The sequence below is a fragment of the Erpetoichthys calabaricus genome, chromosome 6 (assembly GCF_900747795.2).
Source record: "Erpetoichthys calabaricus chromosome 6, fErpCal1.3, whole genome shotgun sequence".
Classification (NCBI taxonomy): Eukaryota; Metazoa; Chordata; class Cladistia; order Polypteriformes; family Polypteridae; genus Erpetoichthys; species Erpetoichthys calabaricus.
Genome location: NC_041399.2, coordinates 36,737,993 through 36,758,185, shown reverse-complemented (window position 1 = coordinate 36,758,185; position 20,193 = coordinate 36,737,993). Strand labels below are relative to the sequence as shown.

General features: G+C 42.8%; 1 protein-coding gene across 1 annotated transcript in view; it reads left to right on the top strand.

Moving 5' to 3' along the window:
• Nucleotides 1-20,193, top strand: part of prkdc (protein kinase, DNA-activated, catalytic subunit) — a 280,348-nt gene that overhangs the window by 240,736 nt on the left and 19,419 nt on the right. The window contains exons 80-84 of the mRNA XM_051928733.1: nucleotides 2,357-2,440; nucleotides 3,178-3,258; nucleotides 5,803-5,874; nucleotides 7,890-8,091; nucleotides 16,812-17,000. Of these exons, the coding sequence (XP_051784693.1) occupies nucleotides 2,357-2,440; nucleotides 3,178-3,258; nucleotides 5,803-5,874; nucleotides 7,890-8,091; nucleotides 16,812-17,000 (628 nt within the window). The remainder of the gene's footprint in view (nucleotides 1-2,356; nucleotides 2,441-3,177; nucleotides 3,259-5,802; nucleotides 5,875-7,889; nucleotides 8,092-16,811; nucleotides 17,001-20,193) is intronic.

Genomic DNA, 20,193 nt, shown 5'->3' with positions numbered 1-20,193 from the left:
CTTGAGGCCTCTGCCTGGTTAATGCTGTAACTCCATTTGCAACATCAGCTGCTTTAATGGCCTCTTTCTGCTTTAGAATAGTCGAAATCGTAGATTTTGACTTCTTGTACTCGGCGGCCAGATCAGTAACATGAACGCCACGCTCATACTTTTCAATAATTTCTTTCTTTAATTCAATTTCAATTTTCTTTGAACTTTTCTTCTCACCACTCTTCACTTGCTTAGAAGCCATGGTTAACTGCAAAATGAATGCAAAAGCGCACAAAATACTGTAGAGCACAAAGAGTTCACAGCGAAAACACGCACGTCTGACCGAGAACAATGCAACACGTGTGGAAATCATCGGCGTGTAGAAACCGGAAGGGAAACTGGCTTGTTCGTCAACCGAGTGTGTGGTCGTGAACAGATGCAAAAGTTTGGCGAACTTTTTGGTCGTAACCCGATTTGTACGTGTTCAGAGACGTTCGTGAACCGAGGTTCCACTGTACTTGTATTTTCCTTGGAAACCTCGACTCACCTTCCTTTCCCTCATGCAGCTCTGTGGCCCAAGCTTGTCGATACCTGTATAACTGTTCACAGATAAAACGTCACTGGTACAATGACAAGAAAGGCTTTCTGTGCTGTTCTTTTCTATTCTGTTCTACCGTTAAAAAAAAAAAAAAAAGCTTCTTAAACTGCAAAGAAAATTTTTTTAACAGAAATACAGGTATGAATACAAAATGAAAACGACACGTTAGATGAAACTTTTTTTTTTTTTTTTTGTAAAATAGAAATACAGGTATGAACACAGAACAATACAACATGCGCAGACGACACAACTGCTCACATGGGTGCTCTGTGGAGCACTGACTCAGAATTTGGCGTATCAGTATGATGTCCTGCCTACACTCTCGCCAAGACTGCCTGAGACCTGAAATTTTGCAACAGACTATCATTTTCTTTTGGTCTAACAAGAAAGAGGCCGCCAGTTGCAGGGTCCTTGAGACTCGGTGAAAAGCGTAGGCGCGGCATTAAGCATTTTTTACATCGCATTATTATCTTTAGTGGCCATTTTTAGTCAAAAAAAACTTTATTATACTGAAATTTACCTTAAAACAAAATCCATTAAACATGATATTGTATGAATGTTTGTCTGGGCACACAAAAAGTATTTGTTATTCTGAAAATTTCATTAGTGTGGTATTTGCTATAACTGAATTTGACCTGTATATATAGAGTATATGTGTCCTCTCTGAAAGTCTCCTCAACCGCTTTCTTAGGCCACGACAGCCAACTTAATGAACATTTCTTATACATGAGCGTAGGCTTGACGGGAAGTTAGTTACTTGATTACTCGATGATCACGCCTTTGTAAAAGCTCCTACAATTAACCTACACTCAAATTAGTATCCCTTATTACTCAGGTGTTTCCTTTATTTTTCTTTTCCCATTACATTCAGTTCTTAAAAAGTCAATTTAAGGATTGTCATAATACGTTAACCTTTTTTTTTTTTTTTTTATAAACTGAAATATTATTGTGGTTATTCATCAAGAAGACACAGAATTCATTTTTTGCTATCAAAAACAATTACTTTAATTAAATTGATCTCCATCCATCCATCCATTTTCCAACCCGCTGAATCCGAACACAGGGTCACAGGGGTCTGCTGGAGCCAATCCCAACCAACACAGGGCACAAGGCAGGAACCAATCCCAGGCAGGGTGCCAACCCACCGCAGGACACACACACACACCCAGCACACACTAGGGCCAATTTAGAATCGCCAATCCACCTAACCTGCATGTCTTTGGACTGTGGGAGGAAACCGGAGCGCCCGGAGGAAACCCATGCAGACACGGGGAGAACATGCAAACTCCACGCAGGGAGGACCCGGGAAACGAACCCAGGTCCCCAGATCTCCCAACTGCGAGGCAGCAGCGCTACCCACTGCGCCACCGTGCCACCCTTAAATTGATCTCTTAGTGGAAAACATTAATATAGATTAGTAATTTATTTGTTTGTTTCATACAGTACACAGAATTGTCCTGCTCCTTTGTCTCAAACATCATAGCAAGTGCTGTCTGTCCTTTTTGTCACCCTTCTGTTTGCACTTTTTTTCTTGAACCCCACTCTTTTGGTGACTCTTACAGTCATTGCCAAGTTTGCCTTGCTGTTTGTGAGTGTAGAGTGATGAACCCAACATTCAGTGCACTGGCGGAGCAGTTAAACACCAGCACATTTCTCTGATCTTCCATTGTGAAGCTCCTTAAATGTCACATGGCTCTGTTCTGTTAAACAATTTCATCGTCTTGTTAAGTGAAAGCAATGATTTTCATTTTGAATCTGCACTGTGATTGTCCCTGCTTATTCTTTCAGAATTGGGCTAATTGAATGGCTGGAGAACACTTGTACTCTGAAGGAGTTCCTTTTGAACAGGATGTCAGAAAATGAAGCCAGGAAGTAAGAGTATTTTCTATATTGTCCCAAAGCTTGAATGATAAAAAAGAAAACTTGCCAATCAGTTTTATGGAAGTGAAAATGGCTGAGTAATACATGCAGAGCAAAGAAATCCAGTAAACAGTCCGTTGCATGGATTGTGATTTGGTTGACACTGACGCACATAAACACAAATACAAACATACAGCCCAACGACAACAGTAATCCTCTTTTCCCAAACACACTTTGACATCTTGATCAGGTCAAAGTGTTAGGTTCATGTATCTCACAGCTTGTGGATAAATTGAGTTATGAAATCAGGTAGGCCAAATCTTAAATGACCCAAGTCACTTACCAGATGGTCAAAGGTTAGACAGATTTCAGGCTGGCATAGTGGACTGAATATATCACGGGGAGGTTGCAACCAGTGAATTTAGAAGCCGTGCCCTCCACTCTCTACCCACTCCCCAGTCTCTGTCCCTAACACTCCAGTAGCTGACTTTGTTTCCAGAGGTGCACCCTTACACAACCTTCTCTACAGCTCTGACGAATGTTTGGGTGCAGATTTGCCTGTCTGCTTGTTTGTTTTCTTAACAAGTGTACTGAATTATGCATTCGACTTAAGTGCAAAAATATAGAGCTGACATTTTGTGAATATATGGCTTTTTTCATTTTTGGAAGTAGAGTGTTGCTGTTTCCCATTGTGTTATCCGCATTATTTTGCCTTCTTTTATAATTTGTGTTGTGTTCAATTTTTACAGACCCTTTGAGATGTATGATGCGTGGCTTTCTAAGGTCGCTTCAAAGGAACAGGGGCCACGGCGCTATGAAGTCATGTACAAGTAAGTGTTTGCTGCTAGATAGTAAAACTTTCATCGACATTTACAATATTGTCTGTCATTTGTAGAAGGTCTACAAGCTACTTCATTTTAGTATGGTGTCTTTTCATCAGAAAGTTAACCTTGGCCACAAGTATATGTGATATATTTTTCTGCACTGTTTATTTACAGTATGTAATTATGTATCTGGCTTCTCTCTTAACCACTGGGTACCCATAAGCAGAATTGTTCGGTTACATTACCCAGTAAGCACTGTTCACTATCAGGCAATACAATTGTCAGTTCATGCATAATAGAATGAAATGTTTATGCATTGTAGAAAATAAGTGGCATTTTTGTTCAGGTACAGACATTTAATTAATTCATTCGTTCATTTATAAAGCTGAACCGATGTTCATATTTTGGCTTTGATATCGTTTGCTGTTGGTTTAGTTTCAGACGTCAGTACTGATTTTAAAATGGTTCTGACGCAAATAGCTGTGAAGTCCCAGTTGCAATGGGAGTGGTGATTGGGGTTGTTTCACCAGTCATGTCAAGGAGATTTGTGGGAAGTCCCCATGATGTAGTTCATGAAGTGTACAAAATGGATGTTTTTCCTTAATTGTAATAGTGAGAATTGAGAGATAATTGGGGTGGAGGACTGAGAGAAAAGCTGACGTTTCCTTCTAGTATCAAAATTCCAGAAATACTGCTACCATAGTTCTTTCAAATTTGGGTTTTTCTGTACTTTTCCAGCAGTGGAATACTGTGCAACTCTACTAACTTCTTACATCTTGACTTGCAAACAATTGACTGTCGGCCAGAAACTTATTTCATCCATCCATTCATCCATTATCCAACCCGCTATATCCTAACTACAGGGTCATGGGGTCTGCTGGAGCCAATCCCGGCCAACACAGGGCACAAGGCAGGAAACAAACCCCGGCCAGGGCGCCAGCCCACCTCACAACTTATTTAATGTTTTCTATCCATCCATCTATTCTCATTCCACCTAAACTACTAGAAGCTAACCTGTCAGCAATCAGACACAAGGCAAAAATCGAGAAAAGATGCAAAAAAGACAAAAGTATTGTAATTGAGAGAAAAAAAAAGCATTGTGCCACTTTGAAAAAAGCTTCTGACAGAGCAAGTAGAAGAAACTGTTTGGGCCTACCTACTGTAAAGAGAGTCTGATGGCTGCAGCTCAGCGTAACGACTGATGTGATCTCCATATCACTTTAATTAACGTGCTTTGTGTGTTTTACAGAAGGTGTCATTTTCTGCTTGTGCTGTCTTCAGACAATGTACACTTTGTATACCATTACAAACACAAATAGTGTTTTTTTAAACATAATATTCCCATTTTTACAGATTGTTTAACTTGATAGTGGTACTGGTTTGTCCTAAAGTGCCACCTCTAGCGCTCTCGTCTAATCTACATCTTGATCTTGGTGATTTAATTAAAAGTGAATAACTAGTAGCCAGAGCACAAATAACTTTCACGATGGACATAAGACAAACTAATCAGGTCACTTGCATTGTCAGTTTTCAAAGCATTTGCCCAAGTTTTAATAATTGCTTTCCAGGACGGGGGTCATTGTGCAGTCCCTACTTGGAGAACATTTTGTAATTTGGTGTTGGATTTACTGACTTATTACTAGCATATGTTTAAATTTTGTTCGCACCTCTACACATCTTACAAGGAACATTGTCAGGTACTGTATGTATGTATTTGTTATTTGTGTTTGACCAATCACCACTGTATGGTTCGTACATTTGTACATGTTTCTAGTATATTTCTAGTATAAATAAAGCATAGCACTGCTTTGTGGTCATCTGGTCAACCCTGTGACTTCTAGCGATGCCCTGAACTGTGCTGTCCAACTCACCCGGCTGATGCAAAGCTTATCCACAAACCAGAATGCAGTGGAAATGTCATCATTTAATACTCGATGTAAAACATGAGGGTAGATACTAAGTACAGTATGTGAGGTGAAAGAACACTCTGACACCCTCTAAAAGGCTCCAGCGATTCATTCTGAACGTTTTCACTATTTTGTGTCTGTGAGTTTTTTGTTGTTGTTTTTTTTTTCTTTTCTGTGTTTATTTTATAAATTCTCAACAAAAAAGCTCTGAAACTCCTCTTCTTATTTATAACCTTTTGTCCTTGTAATTTCTTCCAGTTGAACCATTCACCCATTATTGTTCGTCATTTAATTTTCTTCTAGTGGCAGCAATTAATAATTGTAAATATTAAAAATGAACTGAATATTTTAAAGCTGTTAAAAGGGCATTTGTGTCTTTTATTTCTAGAAGCTATGCCTACAGGTAAGGGCATTGAGAGGCAGAGAGTAGTGAAGTGGTGAAGATTCCTTTCCCTGTCATTATTGTTTTTCAGGTTGTCTTTAATATATAGAAGATGTTTTATAAGCTGAGATGTTATCACTTTTGTTGATTTGCTCCTTTAGTTAGTAGCTGGTGACGTGACTTAGTCTTTGATGACGGAAGTATCAGTTCAGTGTTTGCCCTGTTTTCATCTCCGTTGTCTTTTCCTTGTTTCTTTTGCAGAAAGGCAAACAGGATGGAGACCATCACTAGTTTCCATCGCTTAGAACATCTTGTTTCAGGAGATCTTCTCCGGTATGTAACCTTTCGTATTTCAGATTCAAGCATGAGATTACTTTGTCAAAAAGCCAGTTCTCTCCTTGTATAAACAGAAACTGATCACAAATACGTTTTACTTCTAACATCTTGTGCTGGTAGAATTTATCTTGTGCTCAAATTTTGATTTGACTTCAATAAGAAAAAATATCAATCAAAGAAAAATCCGCAGTAAAATTTTGGAACAATAAAACCTATATTGTGTCCACTCCCCTTACCACCATATTAAATAGGTCTATTAAAGATTGAAAGTTGTAGAGCCCTGAGTAGACCAGGAAGAGAATCCCTGCAGCCACAGTGAGCCCACAACCAATGAGAAGAAAGAGGAAAATGGAACACTTGGGGATTTCGAGTAGGACCACGATATGGACCACTGGCCAAAAAGTCCCCCACTGTACCAACAGCAGCTTGTTGGAGCCAGATGTTCCATTAATCCATGCTTTAAAAAATCAAGACTACATTAAAGAAAGAGATTTCCAGATCAGTTTTGTAGCAGTGGTGCCCACATAAAATAAACTCTGCTGGATAAAAGTAAGGATAAGTGTAAAGAGGTCCAGGAGAAAAAATATATGCAACAAAAGAGAATACTAGCTGAAAGAGTAGAGGACAAGACATGAGAAACATCGGTCCAGAAAGAAGAAGCTGGAAGAAGATCCTAAACCATATAAAGAAAGGTGCCAGGGATATTTAAGGGACTTAATTAAAGCATAAAGCTTTGTGAGGTACAAATTTAAGCTGAAAATTCTGATAGTTTGAGGTATAAAGGATGCAGATATGTTCTGAGGTTTAGTTTTTTCCACTAGATGGGTGGAGAAGAAGGAAGGTCAGGTTCCCAGACTAAAAATAAACATACTGTAGAGATCTAGAAGAGACTTTACATAGGCCTGCATGTGGGGATGCCAGTGGCATAAAGCCTGGAGATAACAAGCAGGAAAAGTTGTTAAGGAGATGGAAAAGACCTTCAGGAGCATTGGGACCCCATTTGCATTAGGGACTGATCTGAGGTGAAGGAGGAACAGATAACTTAAACCTTTGCAATTGGAATGTTCTGAATCTGGAGTTATTAAAAATGTCGTTAGGTGTCTTGATACCTTTACCAGCCCATAGCTGAAAAGAGATGGACTTGCTGACTATATAAAGTTGTACCAGACTTTAAACACCAAGGTGTTTCTCAACTGTCTGGCACATGTAGAGAGCATGTAGGACTGAAGGCCTTAAGTAGGGGGTTGTAACGTTGATTTCAAATAGGTGAAGGTAAGGAATAAGCTGATCTAGGGGAGTCATTGATGGTTTCAGTAGGGAGCCAAGATGGTGGGTTTGCAGGGCTGGGGTGCTCCAGCTTCATATTGGTTGAACAACCAATGATACCAGTCTACTGTGAGTCCAGAAGGTACAACCCCCCCAGTCCTATCAAGAGTCAAGCTTAATGGAATGCCTCTTACCATTCCAAAGAAAGGCAGAGGGAAGAGACTGAACTTCTGACCAGTATTTTATGGTGGTAAAGAATGTGCTAATAGAATTGAAGTCTCTCATAGTGAAGATGTTTGGTGGTAGCTGTGGTGAGACTGTTATTTAAATTGGGCCAGACATGTCCATTAAACCCAGATGAGAACTGTACTGTTAAAATTTGTCTTGTGAAGGATGATTGTGAGGGGGCACTTTAGGAGGCTGTGTGATTTCTGACCAGTTAGCAGATCATTGCATCTGTGGTTTAAAATCAAAAGTTACTCAAAACTTGTATTAGAGATGAGTTAAAATAATATTTCCCTTTAACTATTTTGCTATTTTATAAAGGAACTATAACAAGTACTCCCTGTTCTTGTATTATATTGTGTTAGAATATGGAGTCTTAATGTATTAAATGGCCAAGAACACTGTGGGAAGTCCCTAGCAGGTGTTTCTTCATAACCCAGAGAGCCCTGAGCAGATTGTTCCACTACTAGTGTGTCTCCAGAGATGACCTGACCGTTAAACTCTTGTGCTCTTCCTTACAGGAAAGCCTTCATACAGATGAGTATGACCCCTGAGGCCTTTCTCTCCCTGCGCTCTCACTTTGCCAGTTCCCACGCTCTCATGTGTATCAGTCATTGGATTTTGGGAATTGGGGATCGTCATCTGTCCAACTTTATGATTAACATGGAAACTGGAGGCATGGTGGGCATTGACTTTGGACATGCTTTTGGATCAGCTACTCAGGTATAGTTTCAGTTTTCTGATCGGTACGTTTTAGTTTTCTGCCTCTGTAGAAGTAAGTGTGTACAAAATATGCGTCCATTTTTCTGAATCTTCTTTGCAGATCATATTTTTGGCATATGAAAATTCCCATATTTGGCCATCTTTCATAAACTTGTTGAGCCAGGCACACATCAGTGAGTTGTCTCGTTTTTCTAGGCATAAGGATCCGTTTAGCTTGTGCGGAGGCTTCTTGTTCTTTCTTTCACAGCCCTCTCTCCAGTCAGTCAGTCATTTTCTAACCTGTTTAGGGTCGCAGGGGTCTGCTGGACTCCAGCCCAGTATTTATTAATATTTAAATTGTTTAATTTTACATTTCACTTCCAGCAAAACTCAGATGCACTGTTAACTTGTAAAACTTCTAGGTAGACAGAGAGATAATTATCGTAGTTAGTTGAAATTTAACTTTTTACAGAAACTCAAAACAAATTTTTAACAAACCACAACTCCCCTCAAATACACACAGAGAACTACAGATGACAAGAGCAGTCCCAGTCCCAGTCCCAGTGAGGCACTGGTGTGAAGGGCCCCAGTAGTGTTTCTTTACACACCTTTGCTCAGTAATGTGTTGATTGAAAGTAGCCATTATCATAAAGTAATTCCAGATTTATCCTTTGCATTAATGTTGTGTGTGCTGTGTTCAGGTTCTAAACCAAGCTGCGTTTATTTTGTTTCTGATCTTGAGGTGGCTCGGGCATCTGATCAGGATACCTTTGGACGTCTCCCTGGTGAGGTGTTCCAGGCACGTCTAACCGGGAGGAGGCTCCGGGGAAGACCCAGGACACGTTGGAGGGACTATGTCTCTCGGCTGGCCTGGGAACGCCTTGGGATTCCCCCGGAAGAGCTAGAAGAAGTGGCCGGGGAGAGGGAAGTCTGGGCATCTCTGCTCAAGCTGCTGCCCCCGCGACCCGACCTCGGATAAGCGGAAGAGGATGGATGGATGGATGGATCTTAGCTTTACATTATTTTTCATGGTACAGAATTGTGAGAAAGCATTACATTTCACATTCCATAATCTTATGTAAAATGGGGTGAAATGGTGACTCAGGGATTAGCACAGCTATCTCACAGCTTCAGGAGGTGATTCAAATCCTCGCATCCTCCATTTGGATTTTCTTCCTGACACTCTAGTTGTTGTCCTACGTCCTATAAATGTACACAATCGGTGCAGTGACTTACTGTAAGTGTTACTGAGTGCAGCTTTGTGCATTAGTGTACTATATGACCGACTGGTGTCCTGTCAACAGTTGATTCCTGCCTTGTGTCCAGTGCTGCCTGGTTAGGTATTGTCTCCCTGTGACCCTCAACTGGATAAACACGTTAGAAAAGGAATAGCTGGACTTGTTTAACAAATGCAATTACATTCAAAAGTTTCAGAACACTTAGACTAGGGACCATACACGTTTGCAATATGCATGTGCTTATGATGTTTATATTGCAGTATAAAGAAGGTCTGGAGCAGCAGTGCTTCCTTTGCTAGGATTTATTTTTCCATGCTGTATAAAATAAGCCTCACAGCAATTTGGTGAACGTTGTGTGCAGTTTAAGTGCACAGTTACAGAAACACAGGCCTTCTGGTAGGGCTGCATGCTATACAGGTACTGGAAAAGTACCAAAAACCCACATTTTAAAATGTTACAAACAAAATGAAATGAAACTGTCACTTGACAGGGCATCAAAGTTTAGCTACAATCTCGTCGGTGCACAGGGCAGGCTTCAGTAAGACGGGGAGGTTTGGAGTTATCCGTTATTTACTGGTTTGGTACTGCGGTCTGAAAGCTGGCGTCAATGCCAGAGCCATCACTGCCTTCTACGAGTATACATGAACGTGATGGGATTTTACACTTCATTTTCGTTAGACTGATGATAGAAATTTAAATCATATCCCTATAGTCATAAATGTCAGCCTCTTACACATCATCTGATACACCCCTGTGTTAGGCCAGCCCACTCATTTTTTAATAGCAGAAATAGATTTCAAACACGGGGAGTCTCTTGATTAAGACTGGGAGTGTTCAGCTATACTATAAAGTGTACAACTCACAGAACTGGTGGAAATCGGACCGTCACACAGGGCAGGTCCTCCTGAGATGAACACTTACCTTTGGCTGTCAACCAGTAAGTTCTTCCAAATCTTGATTGCATGTAGAGAATACAAATTGCATCCTTGTATGTTTCCATGGAAAACATGGGATTCCATCTTGCCTGAAGAAGGGGCCTGAGTTGCCTCGAAAGCTTCCATCCATCCATCCAGTATCCAACCCGCTATATCCTAACGACAGGGTCACAGGGGTCTGCTGGAGCCAATCCCAGCCAACACAGGGCACAAGGCAGGAAACAAACCCCGGGCAGGGCGCCAGCCCACTGCAGGGCACCCACACACACAATTTAGAATCGCCAATGCACCTAACCTGCATGTCTTTGGACTGTGGGAGGAAACCCACGCAGACACAGGGAGAACATGCAAACGCCACGCAGGGAGGACCAGGGAAGTGAACCCGGCTCTCCTTACTGCGAGGCAGCAGTGCTACCACTGTGCCACCGCGCCACCCGCCTCGAAAGCTTGCATATTATAATCTTTTTAGTTAGCCAGTAAAAGGTGTCATTTTGCCTGACTCTTCACTACATGGAAGAGAAAGTATCCACTTTTTTTTTTTTTTAGTACATTTTTATTGTTAAACATTGAGCAGCTTTGTCACAGCTCTCGCAGAGATTACTTGTAGCCAGTCTGGAGAGGAGCAGACAAAGTGTGAGAGGGCGCTAGCGTGTGAAGCAGGATGAATACTAAACTTGGTATAAATCAGCCTTCACGCGCTCCTGACGTCTTTAGTTGAGGACATTCTATCTACTTTGTAGTTTCAAGTAACAAGAGTAACAGGTCAGTCTGATGGGTTCTTCTGGACTTTGGCTTAGAAATGAGAAAAATCATTGGGCTTTAGAAACCCCTCAAGAATCCCTCTGCTGTGAACTAAACCATGTTTATTTTAAAAAGCGCTGAAACAAGCATTAAACAAAAAGAAAAATAAACGCAAAAGCAGTAATATGTGCAGAATCAGGAGTGGATTTATCTTCAGATAGGATTGTTTTTTCTTTATCAGAAACATAACCGTTCAGAGGGCGGTTATTCAGACCCCTTCACAAAAAGCACTTAGAAAAAGGCACCAGGCTGCCCTGCCAATTTAAAAAAGACAACATGAATGTCTGCACAGAGACAAGGGCTCAGTTTTTGATTTTCTGCTTTAGTTTTACAACTAATTATGTAGCATAACTGATCTTGGAAGCTGTATGTGTGATTTTTTCCGATAAATTCAAAACCCCAGGCTCTGGCTAAAGAGAAGCACTTATGGGCCACCTACACCTGATCCGACTCCTAGACATGGGACCCCTCGAGATAAAAGCAAATCTCTACAATGTGCTTATGCATCTGACAAGTAGCTGCAGTTATCAGTGTTGTTCATATCTGGAGAACAGCTTTCTTTCTTTGTTTCTTTAATTTATGAACATAACATTTTCAGCCATCCACTGTTTTATCTCACTAAGACATTAATGGAATAATTAAGAAGCAGCAAAACAAGCCGTGTAACTGTACAGTCTCTTGGGGAAGCAATAAAGTAATTGGCAGAACAATATGGCCATAATAGAGCTAAAGGGAACACTCTATACAGTAACAGCGCGTGCAGTGAATACACTTGACTTGACCATTCCTAGTTCTCATCCTCTTTCTCTGTACGTTTACCATCCGTTCGCTCAGAGGTTGATGCACTTGCTGCTTCCTGAGCAGCTCTTCTTTTCTGCACCCTAGCGGCCCGCTGCTTCTCTTCTTTCATTGACATCCTTTCACATTAAAACTGATTAAGTCAAAGTGTTTGTGTTGTAATTACTTAGTGCATTTTCTTTAATTTTGCACTTAAGCTGGCACTTAAGTCTTCAATCTGCCTCAGGAATGATTTAAGATATGAAGAGGTGGGGGAAGTGACGGCGAAGGTGGTAGGGATGAGAATGGCGCTGCCAAGAGCTGATTCTGCGATAAAATAGAAAATAAAAAGAGGAGTAACTTTGGAGGTTAATCATCACTCTGAAAGCGGATAGTAGACGTCACATAGTGTATGTGTACCAAATTTCAGGTCAAGAGGTCAAACAGCTTGCGAGCTACAGGTGATTTAAAATCCTGATATACACCGTGTATATTATATACGGTGCATCTGGAAAGTATTCACGGCACATCACTTTTCCCACATTTTGTTATGTTACAGCCTTATTCCAAAATGGATTAAATTCATTTTTTTCTTCAGAATTCTACACACAACACTCATAATGACAACGTGAAAAAAGTTTACTTGAGGTTTTTGCAGCTTTATTAAAAATAAAAAACTGAGAAATCACATGTACAAATCACGGATGATGGAGGCCACTGTGCTCATTGGGACCTTCAAAGCAGCAGAAATTTTTCTGTAACCTTCCCCAGATTTGTGCCTCGAGACAATCCTGTCTCAGAGGTCTACAGACAATTCCTTTGACTTCATGCTTGGTTTGTGCTCTGACATGAACTGTCAACTGTGGGACCTTATATAGACAGGTGTGTGCCTTTCCAAATCATGTCCAATCAACTGAATTTACCACAGGTGGACTCCAATTAAGCAGCAGAAACATCTCAAGGATGATCAGGGGAAACAGGATGCACCTGAGCTCAATTTCGAGCTTCATGGCAAAGGCTGTGAATACTTATGTACATGTGCTTTCTCAATTTTTTTATTTTTAATAAATTTGCAAAAACCTCAAGTAAACTTTTTTCACGTTGTCATTATGGGGTGTTGTGTGTGGAATTCTGAGGAAAAAATGAATTTAATCCATTTTGGAATAAGGCTGTAACATAACAAAATGTGGAAAAAGTGACGCGCTGTGAATACTTTCTGGATGCACTGTGTGTGTGTGTGTATGTATGTATGTATGTATATATATGTATATATATATATATATATATATATATATATATATAAAACACAGCAATGTACAGCACACTTAGTACATCTTCTTCAGTTTTTCACTTAAGCTGGCACTTAAATCTTCAATCTGCCTCAAGAATGATTTAAGATATGAAGAGGTAGGGGAAGTGACGTCAAAGGTGGTAGGGATGAGAACGGTGCCCATACGCATGTGCCGCATGGCCGCCCTGCTGGCCGCTGCCGAGTGTTAATTCTACAATTAAATAAAAATAAAAAGAGGATCAACTTTGGAGGTCAATCATCTCTCTGAAAGCAGACAGTAAACGTCACGTAGTACATGTGTACCACATTTCATGTCAAACAGTTTGTGAGCTACAGGTGATTGAAAATCCTGGACAGCCACTGTAGTGTATTATGTAAGAAGGTCTTTCTTTTTCAGCGCATGCAGTCTGTGTAAAATATCAAATTTACATGACAAAATAACAAATTGTCTTATTGTAGTTGGATACAGTTGAGTCTATCGCGTATTTATACTGGAAAGAGAGAAATACTTTGAATATATACCCACTGTCAAAAAGTGTGCAGCAATGACTCCCAGTGTATTTACAATCGTTATCCATTACAGACGTACTGTACATTAGCCAATAAAATGTAAGCAGAATATCTTCTTTTTTTTTTTAACCTTTATGTGGAAATGTACAGATTCAGAAATTGGAGTGCCACACACACATGGAAGAGAGTAAAGATGGAGACCAGGAGTCCATTTTTGATCTCATCCATGATCTTTTCTGTGTAAGCACAGATCTTTCAAATTTCCTCTTCTTTGTGGCTCTGGCCGGCAAGTGCATTCACATTTGTAGCCTCATGAATTGAGCACCATGGCGTGTTCTGCTCTTTGGGAATGTTAGGTGGTAAGTAACATCTCTGTGCCTCTGAGAAAGTAATGGAGAAGTGTGAAGGCAAGAAACCAGTCTGCCAGTTGGGCTGCTAAGGCAAAGGGCTGAGCCGGCTTCATGACGCTGTGTTACTGTGATGTGGAGTAAGGAGTCACATGACCCTCAACGAGTGCGTAGGGCCTCAAAAGCAAACCGGAGTCTGCCCTTTGTCCCACTAGTTGTTTTCGGAACAGAAGATTGTGCTCATGTTAATGTTTAAAATGCTGTTATTTTGTGAATCTTTCAAGGCTTCAGTTTATGTTTTGCACTAATACGTTTTAATAACATCTTGCAATTTCAAGCAATAATCTAATTGTACAAAACTTTTACATACCAAAGCACAGTTTGGTTCTACAGTTGGAAATGTATTTTTTATAAAGCTGATTTTCCTGCAAAAGCACATTCCAGTTTTTTTGTGGTTTGATATATAATTTCTCGTATAAATTCAAAAGAAGGTAAAGAATAAAGTGTTAATAAAGTGACCCCCACAAATGTAACAGTAAAAAATCAAAGTATTAATTATTCTTACATTAATTTTGCCCTACATTTTGCACACATGTGGGCTGCGGTCTTTAAATTGATTTTTTGCATCCTGTAAGTATGACTGCAGGCACCTTCTCACAGTCGTTTAATGTGCTGCAGACAAAGATAAAATAATTATAATAAAAGTGAAAAATGTCAAAACTGAAGCAGTAACAGATGGTGCTTTGCTGGGTGTTGCCATTGTTTACTGTCTGAGTCAGCCAGTGTGACTCTTTTTATATCGTCTTCAGGTTTACTTCCTTTTTGAATTTCCTTGATTACTTTCCCGATAGTTTGAATCATTGTGCTTTCTGTGTTTGGTTTGTTTTTTTTTTTTTTGTTGAGTAGAACTTGTGCTCTCGGCCGACTCTGTGACCCTGTGTGTGTGCGTGCGTGTGTGTGTGTGTGTGTGTGTGCGTCTATGTGTGTGCACATCTGTGTGTGTGTGCACGTCTGTGTGTGTGTGTGCGCGTGTGTGTGCGTCTATGTGTGTGCACATCTGTGTGTGCGTGTGTGCACGTCTGTGTGCGCACGCGTCTGTGTGCGCGCGTGTGTGTGTGCGCGTCTGTGTGTGTGTGTGTGCATGTCTGAGTGTGCGCATGTGTGCACGTCTGTGTGTGTGCACGTCTGTGTGTGTGTGTGTGCACGTCTGTGTGTGTGTGTGTGTGTGCATGTCTGAGTGTGCGCGTGTGTGTGTGTGTGTGTGTGCACGTCTGTGTGTGCGCGTGTGTGTGTGCGCGTCTGTGTGTGTGTGCGCACGTCTGTGTGTGCATGCGTGTGTGTGCACATCTGTGTGTGTGCGTGCGTGTGTGCGCACGTCTGTGTGTGCGCGCGTGTGTGTGTGCATCTATGTGCGTGCGTGTGTGTGCACATCTGTGTGTGTGTGTGCGCGTGTGTGTACGTCTGTGTGTGTGTGTGTGTGCGCGCGTGTGTGTGTGCATCTGTGTGTGTGCGCATGTCTGTGTGTGTGTGTGTGCGCGCGCTCACGAACGCCTGTAGACGTGCTGTATTTCCCTTGTGGGTCTGATGGCTGCCTAATGCCCACTGGTTTTGAAGTTGACTCCACTATAAGAACTCTGCAGGTGGATTAGGCAGAGAAGGGCGTCACATAAAGGAGGCAGTGGGGTCTTTCATGGATTACCAGCCACAACGTTTGCACTGTGAATACTGCACATCAGCACAGACATTTGTACCTTAATGTTTCCATTTTCCAGGAGAGCTCACCGAATTGCATCAGTATTGTGGCCGTTTCATTGTTGATGAGGGCTTCTCCATTGGCCTAGTGGAGCTTTCCTTCCACAGTTGACTTTTGTCATTTCCAGCTGCTGCCAGCATACATACCTTCTCATTAGTGCTGTTCTAAAGAAAAACCAAAGAAGTAATAAATGAACAATTTTTCCTTGAGTGACACATTTTGATAAAACTACTGGAAACGAGCAGGACTGAGGGGCTGTGGTTTTGACAGATCCCTGCTGGCATTTTCTCACTTACCAACCCACGTATCCAATGAACCCAGTGCTCTGTATCATCACATCATGGAATCTGGGAAGGGCCTGGGTGATCCAGTATCTCGGGTTTTGTTCATAAATTTTTAAGCTGGAATAAAACAGGTTGGAGCCGGCATGAGCTGCATGTGTTCAGTGTCTCCTTTGTGTGAAACATGAAGATCAGCCTTTGAGAATTTGAGCGTCCTTTAGATGGAGCCGTTCGATCACTAAAGCAGCTCTCTTTAGAACATGTTGGATGTGCAAAGTGTCCCCATTTATCAGGCATGATAAGGATACAAAAACTAGTTATTGTGTTGTCTGAGTCTCAAAAAAATAGAAACTGTGAAGATAAACTGCAAAAACAAATCTAAATATAGCTTTGGTTTGATAAAACATGATTAATAATTAGAAAGTCTTGCTGACTGCACTTCACTGTATGTCTGCACCTCATAAAAAGACTTTGCACACATGATGGCGCATCCCTAATGTCTCCAAAGTAGCAGAACAGCAAAGTGAGCCTGTCAGGAAGTGAAGTGCATGTGAGATATTAAAGAAATATGAAGTTGTGTTGCTTTGGAAAGGCAGCATTAGTGTGCTTTGTTAGACTGTAGATGGTTAATAAATAAACCTGCCAGCTGTTCATTGAGATCTCTTCCTCCTTTTGTGATGTTCTTATCATTATTATAGGATGATAATTATGAACTTGTATTACTTAAATGTGGTAATGAAATCTGTCAACATGGTAAGAGCAAATCCTGTCTGGTGGCTCATCCACTTCTTATTGCTTACCCCTGCAGTTTCTACCTGTGCCTGAACTGATGCCCTTCCGACTGACACGCCAGTTGCTGAATCTCATGTTGCCAATGGGCGTATCGGGCCTGCTGTACAGCATCATGGTCCACTCCCTCAGAGCGTACCGAGCAGACCCAGACCTCCTGCTCAACACCATGGATGTCTTTGTCAAGGAGCCATCATTGGATTGGAAGGTGAGGCCTTGGCTATCCATTCTTGATCTGAACATTTTCCATTAATTTATTTAGTTTTTGTAAATCATTGATGTGTGTGGTGAACGTTTACTTATCTCCTGTCTAATTGTTTCTGCTTCATTGAGAACAATAACAGATGATAGGACTACAAAGATATTTTATTTGTTCTTTTGTGTGTTTGTTTTTTGTGCAGTTGGCAAAGAGCACATAGTGATAAATCAAATAATAACTCTTTTAAGTAAAGAAGAGCGACTATCATCAGTGTTTTCAAAAACTGCTCAAGGCTTTGTACCTAAGAGAGGCCAGCCATCAGTTTTCTAAACCCGCTTTATCGTGAGCAGGGTCTCTGAATCTGCACTCTACCCCAGTAAGCACAGGTGACCTCCCACAGTCCAGACATGCTGGTCAGGTGGAGTACGCTGTGTGTGTGTGTGTGTATGATGGACTGGTGTGTGTGTGTGTTCACACTCTGATGGACTGACGCACTGTGTGTATGTGTGTTCACACTGTGATGGACTGACGCCCTGTGTGAGTGTATGTGTGTGTGTGTTCACACTGTGATGGACTGGTGTGTGTTCGCGTATGTGTGTATGCGTGTGCACTGTGATGGACTGACACCCTGTGTGTGTGCGTATGTGTGTGTGTGTTCACACTGTGTGTGCATGTTGTGTGTGTTCACACTGTGTGTGCGCGATGTGTGTTCACACTGTGATGGACTGGTGTGTGTTTGCGTGTGCACTGTGATGGACTGACACCCTGTGTGTGTGCGTATGTGTGTGTGTGTTCACACTGTGTGTGCGCGATGTGTGTTCACACTGTGATGGACTGGTGTGTGTTTGCGTGTGCACTGTGATGGACTGACGCCCTGTGTGTGTGAGTGTATGTGTGTGTTCACACTGTGATGGACTGACGCCCTGTGTGTGTGCACGTGTGTGTGTGTTCACACTGTGTGTGCGCGCGCGTGTGTGTTCACACTGTGATGGACTGACGCCCTGTGTGTGTGCGCGTGTGTGTGTGTTCACACTGTGTGTGCGCGCGCGCGCGCGTGTGTGTTCACACTGTGATGGACTGACGCCCTGTGTGTGTGCGCGTGTGTGTGTGTTCACACTGTGATGGACTGACTCCCTGTGTGTGTGTGCGCGTGTGTGTGTGTGTGTGTTCACACTGTGATGGACTGGTGTGTGTTCGCGTATGTGTGTATGCGTGTGCACTGTGATGGACTGACACCCTGTGTGTGTGCGTATGTGTGTGTGTGTTCACACTGTGTGTGCATGTTGTGTGTGTTCACACTGTGTGTGTTCACACTGTGTGTGCGCGATGTGTGTTCACACTGTGATGGACTGGTGTGTGTTTGCGTGTGCACTGTGATGGACTGACACCCTGTGTGTGTGCGTATGTGTGTGTGTGTTCACACTGTGTGTGCGCGATGTGTGTTCACACTGTGATGGACTGGTGTGTGTTTGCGTGTGCACTGTGATGGACTGACGCCCTGTGTGTGTGAGTGTATGTGTGTGTTCACACTGTGATGGACTGACGCCCTGTGTGTGTGCACGTGTGTGTGTGTTCACACTGTGTGTGCGCGCGCGCGCGCGTGTGTGTTCACACTGTGATGGACTGACGCCCTGTGTGTGTGCGCGTGTGTGTGTGTTCACACTGTGTGTGCATGTTGTGTGTGTGTGTGTGTTCACACTGTGTGTGCGCGATGTGTGTTCACACTGTGATGGACTGGTGTGTGTTTGCGTGTGCACTGTGATGGACTGACACCCTGTGTGTGTGCGTATGTGTGTGTGTGTTCACACTGTGTGTGCGCGATGTGTGTTCACACTGTGATGGACTGGTGTGTGTTTGCGTGTGCACTGTGATGGACTGACGCCCTGTGTGTGTGAGTGTATGTGTGTGTTCACACTGTGATGGACTGACGCCCTGTGTGTGTGCACGTGTGTGTGTGTTCACACTGTGTGTGCGCGCGCGCGCGCGCATGTGTGTTCACACTGTGATGGACTGACGCCCTGTGTGTGTGCGCGTGTGTGTGTGTTCACACTGTGTGTGCGCGCGCGCGCGCGTGTGTGTTCACACTGTGATGGACTGACGCCCTGTGTGTGTGCGCGTGTGTGTGTGTTCACACTGTGATGGACTGACTCCCTGTGTGTGTGCGCGTGTGTGTGTGTGTGTGTTCACACTGTGATGGACTGGTGTGTGTTCGCGTATGTGTGTATGCGTGTGCACTGTGATGGACTGACACCCTGTGTGTGTGCGTATGTGTGTGTGTGTTCACACTGTGTGTGCATGTTGTGTGTGTTCACACTGTGTGTGTTCACACTGTGTGTGCGCGATGTGTGTTCACACTGTGATGGACTGGTGTGTGTTTGCGTGTGCACTGTGATGGACTGACACCCTGTGTGTGTGCGTATGTGTGTGTGTGTTCACACTGTGTGTGCGCGATGTGTGTTCACACTGTGATGGACTGGTGTGTGTTTGCGTGTGCACTGTGATGGACTGACGCCCTGTGTGTGTGAGTGTATGTGTGTGTTCACACTGTGATGGACTGACGCCCTGTGTGTGTGCACGTGTGTGTGTGTTCACACTGTGTGTGCGCGCGCGCGCGCGTGTGTGTTCACACTGTGATGGACTGACGCCCTGTGTGTGTGCGCGTGTGTGTGTGTTCACACTGTGTGTGCGCGCGCGCGCGCGTGTGTGTTCACACTGTGATGGACTGACGCCCTGTGTGTGTGCGCGTGTGTGTGTGTTCACACTGTGATGGACTGACTCCCTGTGTGTGTGCGCGTGTGTGTGTGTGTGTGTTCACACTGTGATGGACTGGTGTGTGTTCGCGTATGTGTGTATGCGTGTGCACTGTGATGGACTGACACCCTGTGTGTGTGCGTATGTGTGTGTGTGTTCACACTGTGTGTGCATGTTGTGTGTGTGTGTGTGTGTTCACACTGTGTGTGCACGATGTGTGTTCACACTGTGATGGACTGGTGTGTGTTTGCGTATGTGTGTGTGCCTGTGCACTGTGATGGACTGATGCCCTGTGTGTGTGAGTGTGTGTGTTCACACTGTGATGGACTGACACCCTGTGTATGTGTGTGTTCACACTGTGTGCGTGTTTGTGTGTTCACACTGTGATGGACTGACTCCCTGTGTGTGTGCGCGTGTGTGTGTTCACACTGTGATGGACTGGCGCCCAGTT